Source organism: Acipenser ruthenus, chromosome 22 (genome assembly GCF_902713425.1).
Source record: "Acipenser ruthenus chromosome 22, fAciRut3.2 maternal haplotype, whole genome shotgun sequence".
In the NCBI taxonomy this organism is placed as follows: Eukaryota; Metazoa; Chordata; class Actinopteri; order Acipenseriformes; family Acipenseridae; genus Acipenser; species Acipenser ruthenus.
This window is the reverse complement of record NC_081210.1, coordinates 15,251,561-15,266,932: the sequence shown is the minus strand read 5'-3', so window position 1 is coordinate 15,266,932 and position 15,372 is coordinate 15,251,561. Positions and strand designations below refer to the sequence as shown.

General features: G+C 43.1%; 1 protein-coding gene across 3 annotated transcripts in view; it reads left to right on the top strand.

Annotated features, from left to right (window-relative positions):
• LOC117431429 (protein phosphatase 3 catalytic subunit alpha-like) overlaps positions 1-15,372 on the top strand; it is a 372,740-nt gene that overhangs the window by 172,659 nt on the left and 184,709 nt on the right. For all 3 annotated transcript variants that reach the window (XM_034927042.2, XM_034927041.2, XM_034927043.2), the window contains exons 3-4: positions 2,046-2,170; positions 4,958-5,069. In XM_034927042.2, coding sequence (XP_034782933.1) covers positions 2,046-2,170; positions 4,958-5,069 — 237 coding nt within the window. The remainder of the gene's footprint in view (positions 1-2,045; positions 2,171-4,957; positions 5,070-15,372) is intronic.

Genomic DNA, 15,372 nt, shown 5'->3' with positions numbered 1-15,372 from the left:
CAGCACAGGGAGGCATGGTAAAGCACAGGCAAGCATTGTACAGCACAGGGAGGCATGGTAAAGCACAGACAAGCATTGTACAGCACAGGGAGGCATGGTAAAACACAGGCAAGCATTGTGCAGCACAGGGAGGCATGGTAAAACACAGGCAAGCATTGTACAGCACAGGGAGGCATGGTAAAACACAGACAAGCATTGTACAGCACAGGGAGGCATGGTAAAGCACAGACAAGCATTGTGCAGCACAGGGAGGCATGGTAAAACACAGGCAAGCATTGTGCAGCACAGGGAGGCATGGTAAAACACAGGCAAGCATTGTACAGCACAGGGAGGCATGGTAAAACACAGGCAAGCATTGTGCAGCACAGGGAGGCATGGTAAAGCACAGGCAAGCATTGTACAGCACAGGGAGGCATGGTAAAGCACAGACAAGCATTGTACAGCACAGGGAGGCATGGTAAAACATAGGCAAGCATTGTGCAGCACAGGGAGGCATGGTAAAACACAGGCAAGCATTGTACAGCACAGGGAGGCATGGTAAAACACAGGCAAGCATTGTACAGCACAGGGAGGCATGGTAAAACACAGGCAAGCATTGTGCAGCACAGGGAGTCATGGTAAAACACAGGCAAGCATTGTACAGCACAGGGAGGCATGGTAAAACACAGGCAAGCATTGTACAGCACAGGGAGGCATGGTAAAACACAGGCAAGCATTGTGCAGCACAGGGAGGCATGGTAAAACACAGGCAAGCATTGTACAGCACAGGGAGGCATGGTAAAACACAGGCAAGCATTGTACAGCACAGGGAGGCATGGTAAAGCACAGGCAAGCATTGTACAGCACAGGGAGGCATGGTAAAGCACAGACAAGCATTGTACAGCACAGGGAGGCATGGTAAAACACAGGCAAGCATTGTGCAGCACAGGGAGGCATGGTAAAACACAGGCAAGCATTGTACAGCACAGGGAGGCATGGTAAAACACAGACAAGCATTGTACAGCACAGGGAGGCATGGTAAAGCACAGACAAGCATTGTGCAGCACAGGGAGGCATGGTAAAACACAGGCAAGCATTGTGCAGCACAGGGAGGCATGGTAAAACACAGGCAAGCATTGTACAGCACAGGGAGGCATGGTAAAACACAGGCAAGCATTGTGCAGCACAGGGAGGCATGGTAAAGCACAGGCAAGCATTGTACAGCACAGGGAGGCATGGTAAAGCACAGACAAGCATTGTACAGCACAGGGAGGCATGGTAAAACATAGGCAAGCATTGTGCAGCACAGGGAGGCATGGTAAAACACAGGCAAGCATTGTACAGCACAGGGAGGCATGGTAAAACACAGGCAAGCATTGTACAGCACAGGGAGGCATGGTAAAACACAGGCAAGCATTGTGCAGCACAGGGAGTCATGGTAAAACACAGGCAAGCATTGTACAGCACAGGGAGGCATGGTAAAACACAGGCAAGCATTGTACAGCACAGGGAGGCATGGTAAAACACAGGCAAGCATTGTGCAGCACAGGGAGGCATGGTAAAACACAGGCAAGCATTGTGCAGCACAGGGAGGCATGGTAAAACACAGGCAAGCATTGTACAGCACAGGGAGGCATGGTAAAACACAGGCAAGCATTGTACAGCGCAGGGAGGCATGGTAAAACACAGGCAAGCATTGTACAGCGCAGGGAGGCATGGTAAAACACAGGCAAGCATTGTACAACACAGTGAAAGCATGGTAAAACACAGGCATGCATTGTACAGCACAGTGAAAGCATGGTAAAACCATGGTAATTAAAATTGTAATCAGCATAAATTATAAAGAAATACACAACGCAGACATTTAATGTTGGAGCTGTAAAGAATCTTGAGATATTTTTTAGAAATGGAATTGAAATGTTTTCATTTTAGAAAAAATTATGCTGATAACAGTCTGAAGTAAAAACGTAATATACTTACTGACTGGAAATTCCAATGCAACCTGCATTGTTTTTATTTATTTATTTTTACAAACCTGATTAATCTTTATCTATCCTTTTTTCCAGTGTGCGGTGACATACACGGGCAGTTTTTTGACCTGATGAAGCTGTTTGAAGTGGGCGGCTCCCCGGCCACCACACGCTACCTCTTCCTGGGAGACTATGTGGACAGGGGCTACTTTAGCATTGAGGTAAGGAGAGGCTAAGAAAGCACTCGGGAGGGGCTGGAGCTGAGCTGAGCTGTGCTTCAGAATACTGGGTAATACACAGCAGCGCTTCTCAAAGGAGGGTGAGGACAGCTACTGGGGAGATTATATTAGTGCTTCTCAAAGGAGGGGCGAGGACAGCTACTGGGGAGATTATATTAGTGCTTCTCAAAGGAGGGGTGAGGACAACTACTGGTGATATATCAGTGCTTCTCAAAGGAGGGGTGAGGACAGCTACTGGGGAGATTATATTAGTGCTTCTCAAAGGAGGGGTGAGGACAGCTACTGGTGATATATTAGTGCTTCTCAAAGAAGGGGTGAAGACAGCTACTGGTGATATATTAGTGCTTCTCAAAGGAGGGGTGAGGACAGCTACTGGTGATATATTAGTGCTTCTCAAAGGAGGGGCGAGGACAGCTACTGGGGTTATATTAGTGCTTCTCAAAGGAGGGGCGAGGACAGCTACTAGGGATATATTAGTGCTTCTCAAAGGAGGGGCGAGGACAGCTACTGGTGATATATTAGTGCTTCTCAAAGGAGGGGCGAGGACAGCTACTGGTGATATATTAGTGCTTCTCAAAGGAGGGGTGAAGACAGCTACTGGTGATATATTAGTGCTTCTCAAAGGAGGGGCGAGGACAGCTACTGGTGATATATTAGTGCTTCTCAAAGGAGGGGCAAGGACAGCTGCTGGGGATATATTAGTGCTTCTCAAAGGAGGGGCGAGGACAGCTACTGGTGATATATTAGTGCTTCTCAAAGGAGGGGCGAGGACAGCTACTGGTGATATATTAGTGCTTCTCAAATCCCCTCAATCCTGACCTGACCACCCCTGCCTGCCTGCAAGCATTCAGCCACGGGTCTCTCTCAAGCAAGCCTCTCAATCCTGACCTGAACACCCCCTGTCTGCTTGCCTGCTTGCCAGCATTCAGCCACGGGTCTCTCTCAAGCAAGCCCCTCAATCCTGACCTGAACACCCCCTCTCTGCTTGCCTGCCTGCCGGCCTGCCTGCCTGCCTGCCTGCCTGCAAGCATTCAGCCACGGGTCTCTCTCAAGCAAGCCCCTCAATCCTGACCTGAACACCCCCTGTCTGCTTGCTTGCCTGTCTGCCTGCTTGCAAGCATTCAGCCACGGGTCTCTCTCAAGCAAGTCTCTCAATCCTGACCTGAACACCCCCTGCATGCCATTCATCCACGGATCTCTCTCAAGCAAGTGTGGGATTCCTGAAGACTAAGTTGAAACCACCAGAGTTCAGTTCAGATCAATTCAATTTAATTCAATACAGATCAATTCAATTATGTATTATTTAGTCAGGATTGAGATATTGATTGGAAGACAGCAGCTTCATACAATCACACTTAATGATCAAGTAGCTCCCCTTGCCTTTTTACAAAATTTGCAGTCAGTTTGAGTCGTTATGGGGGCCATTGCTTAAATATTTTAATAGTTTTATAGTTGTTTTTTTATGTGCCCTAAGACAATTAATTGAATTGTTTTGAAAAGCCCAGCAACTTATCAAAGTAGCTCGAGCTTGTGATTTGTACTTCCTCGTTCAGGTAATGCTGTCTCCATGGCGACCAGTAGGGTCCCTTGATCCTGCAGTGACGTTGCGCTAAAAATTCAAAACAGGCACATTCTGTCTGTTTGTTTCTTATCTGATCCAACAGGTAAAGTACAACCTGGACACGAAAATTAGATCACACAGAACAGATACAAAATAAAACTTAAAATATTTGAGCGACGGCAGTCAGAACTATGAGAGCAAATATAAAAGAAAAGTTCTGTGAAAGAAGCTGTTAAAACACCATTTCCCTTATAAACGTTTCCCACAGTAAAAGCAGAGCAAAGTGTAATAAAGCACAGCACAGTGAAAGTGTGGTTAAGCATAGGGGAACATTGTAAAGCACAGAGAGGTATGGAAGGGAAGTATTGTAATGTTGTTGAAGCTGACACCCTGGGATCCTTCAAGAAGCTGCTTGATGAGATTCTGGGATTAATAAGATACTAACAACCAAACGAACATGATGGGCCGAATGGCCTCCTCTCGTTTGTAAACTTTCTTATGTTCTTATGTAAAGTACAGAGAGGTATGGAAAGCATATTAAAAAACAAACCATCGTAAACTAACCCTTATGAAAGTGTCTCACAGTAAAAGCATAGCAAAGTGTAATAAAGCACAGTGAAAGCATAGTAAAGCACAGAGAGATATGGAAAGCATATTAAAAAACAAACCATCGTAAACTAACCCTTATGAAAGTGTCTCACAGTAAAAGCATAGCAAAGTGTAATAAAGCACAGTGTGGCAAAGCATATTACTAAACATGGCAAAGCAGGGTAAACTATAGTATAACCACAGGAAAAGCATGAATTCAAGTGAAGGGGCCGTCTTTCCAAAGTGTTTACTCCAGTTTTTAATTAACTGTTTTGAAAGCAGTAAAACACAAAAAATAGAACCAAAGCTTGTTTGTCATTTGTCATTTTTCTCCTTTAAAAAAATAGGAGTTCATTAAAGAATGGAGGAAAAGCTTTCAAAGTATGGCCCATTGTGACATAAGAACTATCCAGTTGTATGTTTCTCAGTTTTTTACATTACTGTAGATATTTCATCTTCTCAGTTATTTCAAGACTGAAATTGTGTCCTGCAGTGTTTTACTTCCTCCATAACTGGGCTGCAGTTTCCATATTGACATGAACATTGTGATGCTGTTTTTGAGAATGATAACGTATGTTGCTGGATGTTTGTGACACCTTCTGTTGGCTCTTTTTTTCTAGTGTGTTTTGTACCTGTGGTCCTTGAAAATCCTCTATCCAAAGACGTTATTTTTACTCAGAGGAAACCACGAATGTAGACATTTGACAGAATATTTCACTTTCAAACAAGAATGTAAGTATAGCAGTCATGTTTATGTGTTCCTGTATTGAAATTCAAGTTAAGAATATACAGTACTGCTTTTTAGATCCACCCATTAGTATCCCATGTTCATCTACATACATGTTCATTATAGATTTGTTTCTGACTGTTATTTGACAGAAGTACCCTAAATGAATCTTTAAATAGGACTTCTTCTACTGCTACAAGTTATACTACTAACAACAACAATAATAAATAATGCTAACCCTAACCCTAACCCTAAATGAATCTTTAAATAGGACTGCTTCTACTACTACATCTTCTACTATAGCAACAACAACAGCAATAATAATAAAGGGTTTCATTCTGTTTCTTCAGCAGCAATTTCATGTTTGAAGTTTGAACTGCATTTATAATATGTTTAAACTTTTAGAGTTTACAAAGAGCACCACATTATGTAGAAACAAATATAAAATGCACAATATTCGTCCTGCTCAAAAGCCATGCTGACTGTGCAAAGTCGGGGTCATTGGTTGACATCCCACGACACCTGGGTTTATGTGAAATGTATACATTGTATAATATACTGACTGCAGGGTACGGAATTAGCACCCACTCAGCAAAACAGCCGACTTGTAGGCGGATATGCTGCACAGAACTCAGAGGAGCTGCAGTTTCTGTGCTGTTACACCTCCACTGGAGCCGCAAGACACTCAGACAGGCAGATATCAAGCCGCGGGGAAGAAAACAGACTGTTAGAAATGTTTTGATATGGATTTGTTTTAAAAAGGGTCCACGTCCAGTCGTTTTTTACAGTAAATGACTTATGAATCACCCTATGAAATACTACTGCCACGATAAAGAGACGGTAAGTTGTATGCATATTAGCCTAAGAATCAAGGCTTTATCTTTGAAACACATTAATTAGCCCTCATTATTAGGTAATGTTTTATAATTCTCTAAGTTAATGGGTTCATTACCTGATTGTTCTTCAGATAATTTTAATTGTGATCAACATATGGACATGAGGGATAGTATTGAATTGCAGGTGGGCCTGTCTGTACACATTGTGGAGTTCATTCCTCCTGCTACAGGTCTTTGATGACTCTAATACGAAGTCAGCCACAGAACTGGGAGTGCGTTCGGGCTGATTCATGTGTGAAAGAATCAGTCAAACTCTTAGCAGAGCTCTTTTTTTTTTTTTTTTATAATAATAAATTTAGTCGTTGCCAATCAGTTTTTATTATTTTCTCCCCAATTTGAAATGCCCAATTATTTTTAGGCTCAGCTCACCGCTACCACCCCTGCGCTGACTCGGGAGGGGCGAAGACAAACACACGCTGTCCTCCGAAGCGTGTGCCATCAGCCGTCCGCTTCTTTACACACTGCGAACTCACCGTGCAGCCGCCTCAGAGCTACAGCATCGGAGGACAACGCAGCTCTGGGCAGCTTACAGGCAAGCCCGCAGGCGCCCGGCCAGACTACAGGGGTCGCTGGTGCGCGGTGAACTGAGGACACACTGGCCGACCTAACCCTCCCACCCCCCGGACAACGCTCGGCCAATTGAGCGCCGCCCCCTCGGAGCTCCCGTCCACAGTCGGCTGTGGAATAGCCTGGACTCGAACCGGCGACGTCCAGGCTATAGAGCGCATCCTGCACTCTGGCGAGTGCTTTACTGGATGCGCCACTCGGGAGCCCCATCCTTAGCAGAGCTCTTTGACTAATTGTCGTGGAGTGATTGCCACTGATTTGCTTTTCAGGGTAGAGTTCCCTCTTTATAGCTAATTCTTGTTATGTAGAATGGAATAATGCTTGTAGAGACTAGGAGACTGTGCTTTATCTTTTAAACGTGCCTTTGTTAATTACTTAACTGTTTTTCGATCAGTTAGATTGGGGTCAATATACGGACATCTTGAGACTGAACTGCAGGTGGACCAGTTCATGCAAGTTTGGAGTGAATTTCTTCTCAAAACCCCTTGTGAACTTATTATGGAAACTCCTTAGGCAAACTCTTAACAGCAGTCACCCACTTTGACCTGACCTAAGAAGACTATCGGGGTCATTTTGGTTTGAGATACTGCGGGAGATTTTCAAACATCATTGTATTGTATAGTAACAACAGCTTTAGTAGCAAGTGAGTTTCAGACAAAATTTGTTAATAAAATCAATCAAATAATGCTTTGAAATTCATTCAATGAGGTTGTTAATTAACACATTTCTCGTTAAAAAGCTTAATTGTTGCAGGTCACATACATCACTTCCTGTCTCAATGACTAGATAAGGGGAACTTGTTAATCAAAATGCATGCAAACAAGGAACATATTTGCAGAACAGAAGTCAGTCTAAAAATCAGCTTCAATTAGAATCATTTTCCTCATAATAATGCTGGGTACAGAAGAAGGATATCTACCTAGTATAGTGCTGGGTGCAGATGAAGGATATCTACCTTGCATAGTGCTGGGTGCAGATGAAGGATATCTACCTTGCATAGTGCTGGGTGCAGATGAAGGATATCTACCTTGTATAGTGCTGGGTGCAGATGAAGGATATCTACCTTGTATAGTGCTGGGTGCAGATGAAGGATATCTACCTAGTATAGTGCTGGGTGCAGATGAAGGATATCTACCTTGTATAGTGCTGGGTGCAGATGAAGGATATCTACCTTGTATAGTGCTGGGTGCAGATGAAGGATATCTACCTTGTATAGTGCTGGGTGCAGATGAAGGATATCTACCTTGTATAGTGCTGGGTGCAGATGAAGGATATCTACCTTGCATAGTGCTGGGTGCAGATGAAGGATATCTACCTTGCATAGTGCTGGGTGCAGATGAAGGATATCTACCTTGCATAGTGCTGGGTGCAGATGAAGGATATCTACCTTGCATAGTGCTGGGTGCAGATGAAGGATATCTACCTTGCATAGTGCTGGGTGCAGATGAAGGATATCTACCTTGTATAGTGCTGGGTGCAGATGAAGGATATCTACCTTGTATAGTGCTGGGTGCAGATGAAGGATATCTACCTTGCATAGTGCTGGGTGCAGATGAAGGATATCTACCTTGCATAGTGCTGGGTGCAGATGAAGGATATCTACCTTGCATAGTGCTGGGTGCAGATGAAGGATATCTACCTTGTATAGTGCTGGGTGCAGATGAAGGATATCTACCTTGCATAGTGCTGGGTGCAGATGAAGGATATCTACCTTGTATAGTGCTGGGTGCAGATGAAGGATATCTACCTTGTATAGTGCTGGGTGCAGATGAAGGATATCTACCTTGTATAGTGCTGGGTGCAGATGAAGGATATCTACCTTGTATAGTGCTGGGTGCAGATGAAGGATATCTACCTTGTATAGTGCTGGGTGCAGATGAAGGATATCTACCTTGTATAGTGTTGGGTGCAGAAGAAGGATATAGAAGGAAATGGATTTAATTAGGAGTTTTTACTACTGATCAACACAAAAAAGTCCATAATGTCAAAGTGAACAATAAAATCTACAAATTGTTCTAAATTAAGTCACATAATTAGTTGAATGGAGTCCACCTGTGTGCAATTAAGGGGTTTCACATGATTTCAGGTTAAATACACCTGTCTCTGGGAGGTCCCACAGTTGGTTAGTACATTTCTTAACAAAAACTACATCATGAAGACGAAGGAACATTCAAAGCAAATCCGGAATAAGGTTCTTCAAAAGCACCAATCAAGGGTAGGCTATAAGAACATTTCCAAGGCATTGAATATCCCCCGGAGCACAGTAAAGTCCATTATTAAGAAATGGAGAGAATATGGCACAACTGTGAATCTGTCTAGAACAGGCCGTCCTCAAAAACTGAGTATCCGAGTGAGAAGGGCACTAGTCAGGGAGGCCACCAAGAGGCCTATGGCAACTCTAAAGGAGTTACAGTCTTCCACGGCTGAGCTGGGAGACACTGTGCATACGACAACAATAGCCTGGGTGCTTCACAAAACTGGCCTTTATGGGAGAGTGGCAAAAAGAAAGCCATTGTTGAAAAAAACTCACATCAAATCTCGGCTAGAGTTTGCCGGAAGGCATGTGGGAGACTCTGAGACCAAGTGGAAGAAGATTCTATGGTCTGATGAGACCAAAATAGAGCTTTTTCGCCTCAACGCTAAGCGCTATGTTTGGAGCAAGCCTAACAACGCATATCATCCTGAGAACACCATCCCTACCGTGAAGCATGGTGGTGGCAGCATCGTGCTATGGGGATGCTTCTCTGCGTCAGGGCCTGGAAAGCTCGTGAAGATAAAGGGCAAAATGGATTCAGCAAAGTACAGAGAACTCCTGGAGGAAAACCTGCTGAAGTCTGCAAGAGACCTGGGACTTGGGAGAAGATTTATCTTCCAGCAGGACAATGACCCCAAACATACAGCCAAAGCCACACTGGAGTGGCTTAAAAACAAAAAGGTTAATGTCCTGGAGTGGCCCAGTCAAAGCCCAAACCTCAATCCAATTGAGAATATGTGGAAAGAGTTGAAAATTGCTGTTCACCAAAGGTCCCCATCCAACTTGACAGAGCTTGAGCAATTTTGCAAAGAAGAATGGGGAAAAATTGCAGTGTCCAGATGTGCAAAGCTTGTAGAGACTTATCCAAATTTACTCATGGCTGTAATTGCTGCCAAAGGTGCCTCTACCAAATATTGACTCAAGGGGGTGAATACTTATGCAATCAATTATTTTCTGTTTTGTATTTGTAATTAATTTAGAACAATTTGTAGATTTTATTTTTCACTTTGACATTATGTACTTTTTTTGTGTTGATCAGTGGCAAAACTCCTAATTAAATCCATTTTGATTCCATGTTGTAACACAATACAATGTGGAAAAGTCCAAGGGGGTGAATACTTTTGAGAGCCACTGTATCTATCTTGTATAGTGCTGGGTGGCTAACTAATTCTGTTCATGTAATCCTGGTGCCCAGCACCAGTGTTGGGGAGAAAAATGCATTACATAGAAAGCGTTACTGTAATCTGATCACATTTTTCAGCAATTTATAACTGTAATGGTTCTTTTTCAGGCAGGTAACACAATGTGGTAAGGGATTACATTTTATGTGATAAAATAACGTCGTTACCTTTCATTACATTTAAAAAATGGACTATGGCTAAGGCATAACATGGAAATCAGAAAGCTCTTAAACAATACAAGTCAAACCTTACATGTGAACGTGCATTTCATATTGATAGCAAACAGCCTCAGAGGAGAGAACGAGCGGGTTCAATGTAAACTGTGCCTGATGAGTAACATAGTTGTAACTATAACTGTAAGCAGTTACAATTTTATTCAAGCAACTACAATGGATTACTTTTTAAAAGTAGCTTCCTCGACATTGTCAACATACTGTCAGACTCTTGGTCAGACTCTTTTAAAAAATATTTTATTTCTCACTTTTCCCTTCACAGAACGCAAGAGAAACCTCTATGAACATTCATTATTATTGGTAGCCACCCAGCATATCTAAATTAATAAAATAATGTAGTAATTCAGACATTTCGGAGGGACTTTTAAAACTACACAGCAAAAAGGAGTTGTTCAAAGTACAGTTGTTCTCATTATTTGGGGCTGAGGGTTAGGGTGAAAGAACCCTGTCAATATTTTGTCTAGATTTTCTGAAATACAATTTTGTTATGTTCCATCTTCATTTTACCTATTTTAATACTGCCCGAGCGAGTTATATATATATATATAACTCGCTCGGGCTAGTCCCGAAATTCAGTGAAAACTGTTGAAAAAACGGGTTTCGCCCAGTCATCTTTTTCAAGTTCTGGGCCAATCAAGATTCGCCCAATTGGATGCGGGCGAGTGAGGAAAAAAAGTGGTAACTTCGGGATTCGCCCAGAAGCCCTTGGTGAAGCTAGATTGGCCCGAGGAAAATTAGACTCGCCAGACCACCGGGTTTTGCCTTTAACATATGTATGGGCAGTAGTGTGGAGTAGTGGTCAGGGCTCTGGACTCTTGACCAGAGGGTCGTGGGTTCAATCCCCAGTGGGGACACTGCTGTATAAAATGGGTAAAAAAAAACCAACTGTATAAATGGGTAATTGTATGTAGAAATAATGTGATATCTTGTAACAATTGTAAGTCGCCCTGGATAAGGGCGTCAGCTAAGAAATAAATAATAATAATAATATATATATATATATATACCAGTGCTAAAAGATTGTTTTCCAATTTCCTTCAAAGCAGGGGTGTTTCAAATAAATACCTTCCATCGGGAGGTATTTCTAGCAAGGAGAAAAGACTGCAACCCCCATCAACAAAATTCAGATCCATGGCAGATATTAATAAAACAGACTTTACTCTTACATTAACAAGTCAAAATAGTGTTTGCTAACGCGTTTCAACAGAAACATGTCTTCATCAGAGTAAATGGTAAAGAGGTGCATCTTGGGCATTTTATACATACCGCACCTGACAACAATGGTTAATCATTAGTAATTAAACACACGGTCTCAATGAGTTTACTCAAGTAATTATTCAATGAGCATCAATTAAAGTATGCAGTACAACAGAACTACATCATTAGTATTTTACATCTTGCTTGAAGTAGTTCTACAATTATGTCACATGTACATTCGATATATTAGATTCCCAGTTCATTCACAAATATCTCATTTAATATAAATCTGGTTACAATCAATAAACACACTTAATAAACAATCATCAAAGTGCAACAGAGTGATATCGTCAATTAATCACATATAATGGGTGTTGACTGTGCGCTAGTAATAGAGAACTCCGATCTGTCGTTTACTGAAAAGCGTGGTATGCAACATATTCATACTCTTATAAATTAATAAATCCAAAAAAAATATCTTTTGTATGTCTGATTCACATTTATGATGTAAATTGCTGTCAACTGCATTAATATACACTACAAATTTTTCAAATCTATAGTGGAGCCCCCACCTTTAACCCCAAAATAAAAAATGTGTTCTATCAAAAAGCGTTTCATAATCATACAGGAGTAGCCCCTCGCTAAACCGGATATGTTTGCTTGACATTAAGAGGTGTTGGTTTAAAAAAAAAAAAAATTGCACACACATACATTTATAGTGCTCAATTTATTTTAAATGTATAAATCATTGCTCTGAAATAACACTAATGTGCTTTGGGTAGGCTACACATTACATTATGAAAAAAATATAAATATGTACAGTAGGCCTATACAGTATGCAAGTAAAATCAAAAGAATACCTAGCGCACTTTCTTTTTGCTTTGGCCTGTAGGCTACCGGTATGGTAACACAAAATAAATCATGCAATTATTTTAAATTGAAACTAAAAGCATTTATTATTATTATTATTATTATTATTATTATTATTATTATTATTATTATTATTATTATTATTATTATTATTATTAACTTGGCAGCCTAGACAATTAACACAAAATAAATCATGGTGCCGCATTGACAAATTACGATACAGGAGGACAGTCAATTCTCCTTAATACAAAGTTTTTTTTTTGTTTCGTTTAGATTCTGTTTTACCGAGAGCTGCCTTCTGAAGTTATCAGTTAAAGTATCATGAGAGAAGTATTAGATCTGGGACACAATTGTCTGCAGCTTTCGTACATGTCCTTTTAATATTTGAGAACCCTGATTTGCACTCCACCCCCTTTTTGTGAATGTATGCAGGAATGCCCATAACTACATATTCATCTGAGGTTGAACCACAAAGAGAAACGTTAGGTTACTTACCGTAACCCTGGTTCCCTGAAAGAGAAGACGACCACCAAAACATTACATATGGGATATGCCTGCCTACTGGTTGATATTTCCTGAGCTCCCTATACCAGTGCTGCCGATAGGCCCCTTCCTGGGATGACGCCCTCGGTCCCGCCTACCTAGGGGTTAAAGCCATCATTCTACAGAAGCCATTTCTCTTTTTGCATCAAAGCCGTGAGGGCGACCGATGCGACCTCGCTGGTTGGTGGTCGTCTTCTCTTTCAGGGAACCAGGGTTACGGTAAGTAACCTAATGTTCCCTTTCAATTCAAAGATGACCACCACTACATTACATATGGGAAATGTATACCAGAGCCTTCGTGAGGGAGAAGGAACGGCAGCTTACGAGGGATGCATCAGAACCGCTTAACCCTAGGTTAGCGATGTGAGCGTGCAACCTCAAGGACCCTCATGCCTATTGAAGGCAAAGAAGGATCAACCACATTCAAGCGGTAGAACCTGGAGAATGTATGCGGCGTAGCCCAATTAGCCACCGTACATATATCAGACAGTGAGGGCCGAAGATGCAGCCAACCCTCTAGTGGAGTGCGCAGCTACTCTCCCAGGTGGGAGAAGTCAGCACTGTCATACGCCATAGAGACTGTATCCACAATCCAGTGGGACAGTTGCTGTTTTGAGAGGGGCTGTCCTAGGGTCCATAAACTGTGACAAACAAAGAACTGGTCAGAATGACACAGAGCTTTTGTTCTATCCACGTAACATCTTAGCGTCCGCACCGGGCAGTGGAAGTTCAAGCTCCTATCCTCAGAAGAAGAAAACGGAGGTGGATGGAAAGACTCAAGTTCCACAGACTGATTTATGTGGAAGGCTGTGATCACCTTGGGAGGAAAGCAAGGTTTGTATGCAGTGACACCCTGCTGCCATTGTCCCAAAGCTGCAAAGTGGGTCAGGGAGCTACAGGCGCTGTCTGTGCACAGCTCCTGTAGCTCACTGACCCGCTTTGTGGAGGTGATAGCCAAGAGGAAGGCTGTCTTCATAGACAGATGCTTCAACTCTATGGAGTGTATGGGCCAAACGGGGCCTTCGTGAGAGCCTCCAGTACAACATCAAAGCTCCATTCGGGGAGAACAGCCCTCCTGGGAGGACTTAACTGCCGAGCGCCATTAAGAAACTGGGTAGCAAAAAAATGCGCACCCGGAGATACCGAATCTATGGGGGCCTGGCATGCAGAGATAGCCGCCAAATACACCTTCAAATGTGGAAGGTCACCTACCAGCATCATGCGGTTCTTTCAGAAACTGCAAGATAACTGGCATGGGGCAAGAAACTGGGTCATGACTTCTAGTCAGACACCAATTCTGAAAATACTTCCACTTATAGGCGTACAGCGACCTAGTGGAGTCTGCCCTAGTGCTCTGCAGAGTACCCACAACCGCGTCTGTAACAAGGGAGATCTGATCTGTCCAGCAGTCCCATTCAGGGGCCAGACCCATAATTGAAACTTGCCCAGTTCCGGATACCAGAGAGTGCCTCTCGTCTGACTAAGGAGATCCAGGCGAAGTGGGATCTCCCAGGGCTGGCCTTGTATGAGCTAGCACATGGTCGAGAACCAGATTCTCCTGGGCCACCGAGGGGCCACTAGGAGAACTGTCACTTTCTCTAACCGGACCTTCTCCAAGAAGGCTGGAAGCAACAGTACTGGCGGGAACTCATAAAGGAGCGTCCTGGGCCACTCGTGGGCAAGGGTGTCGATGCTGAGTGGACCGCCTAAGCGGTGGTCCAGGTGCCAGTTTGCCACTCCAGGAAGATGCTTCGCCCGTAGGGACAGCAAGTTCTGTTGTTCCCAATTCAGGAGCCGGAAGGCGATGCAATGCAACCCCGGGGATCAGAGGCCACCCTGGTGGTTGACATACATCACCACTGACGTGTTGTCCGTTCGGACCAGCACGTGTGTTCCTTGCAAAACCGGAAGAATGTGCTGGAGAGCCAGGAAAACAGCCTGCAGCTCCAGCATATTTATGTGCAGGGCTATCCAACGGCCCGACCAGATGCAGCAGACTCCTCTGCCTTCCCAGACTGCCCCCCAACCCAAGTTGGAGGCGTCCGTCGTCACCACTTGGCGAGTTAACACCACTCTGTCACAAAGACGGCCGGAGTGGGTGGCGTCAGACCAGAAGCAGGAAATAAAACGACAGAGAGGTGTGGTTTGGTGGAGCTGAGCGAATGGTTTCGCTCAGCATTTAATAAACAGAACAGAAAATAAAAAGGTTGAACAAACAAACACAAACACAAAACAGGACACGGCACTTACACCAAAATAAATAGACAAACAAAACGAACTAACACTTAACAAACAGGGACGAACAAACACAGTGAGAAACCTATTATTATTATTATTATTATTATTATTATTGTTATTATTATTCTCATTACCTCCTCTCTCTCCCGTTCTTTCGCCCTGAACACCCAACCTCGAGTGAGTGCTACATGTCTCTATATATACTGTTGTGCTGGGATTCAATTACTAATTAATTATTCACTTGAATCCCAGCACGTGAATTCATTACGTGCAACCCCGTGCTCATATATTATTACATACTTTAAATGCACGTGAAGTCCCGTGCCTAA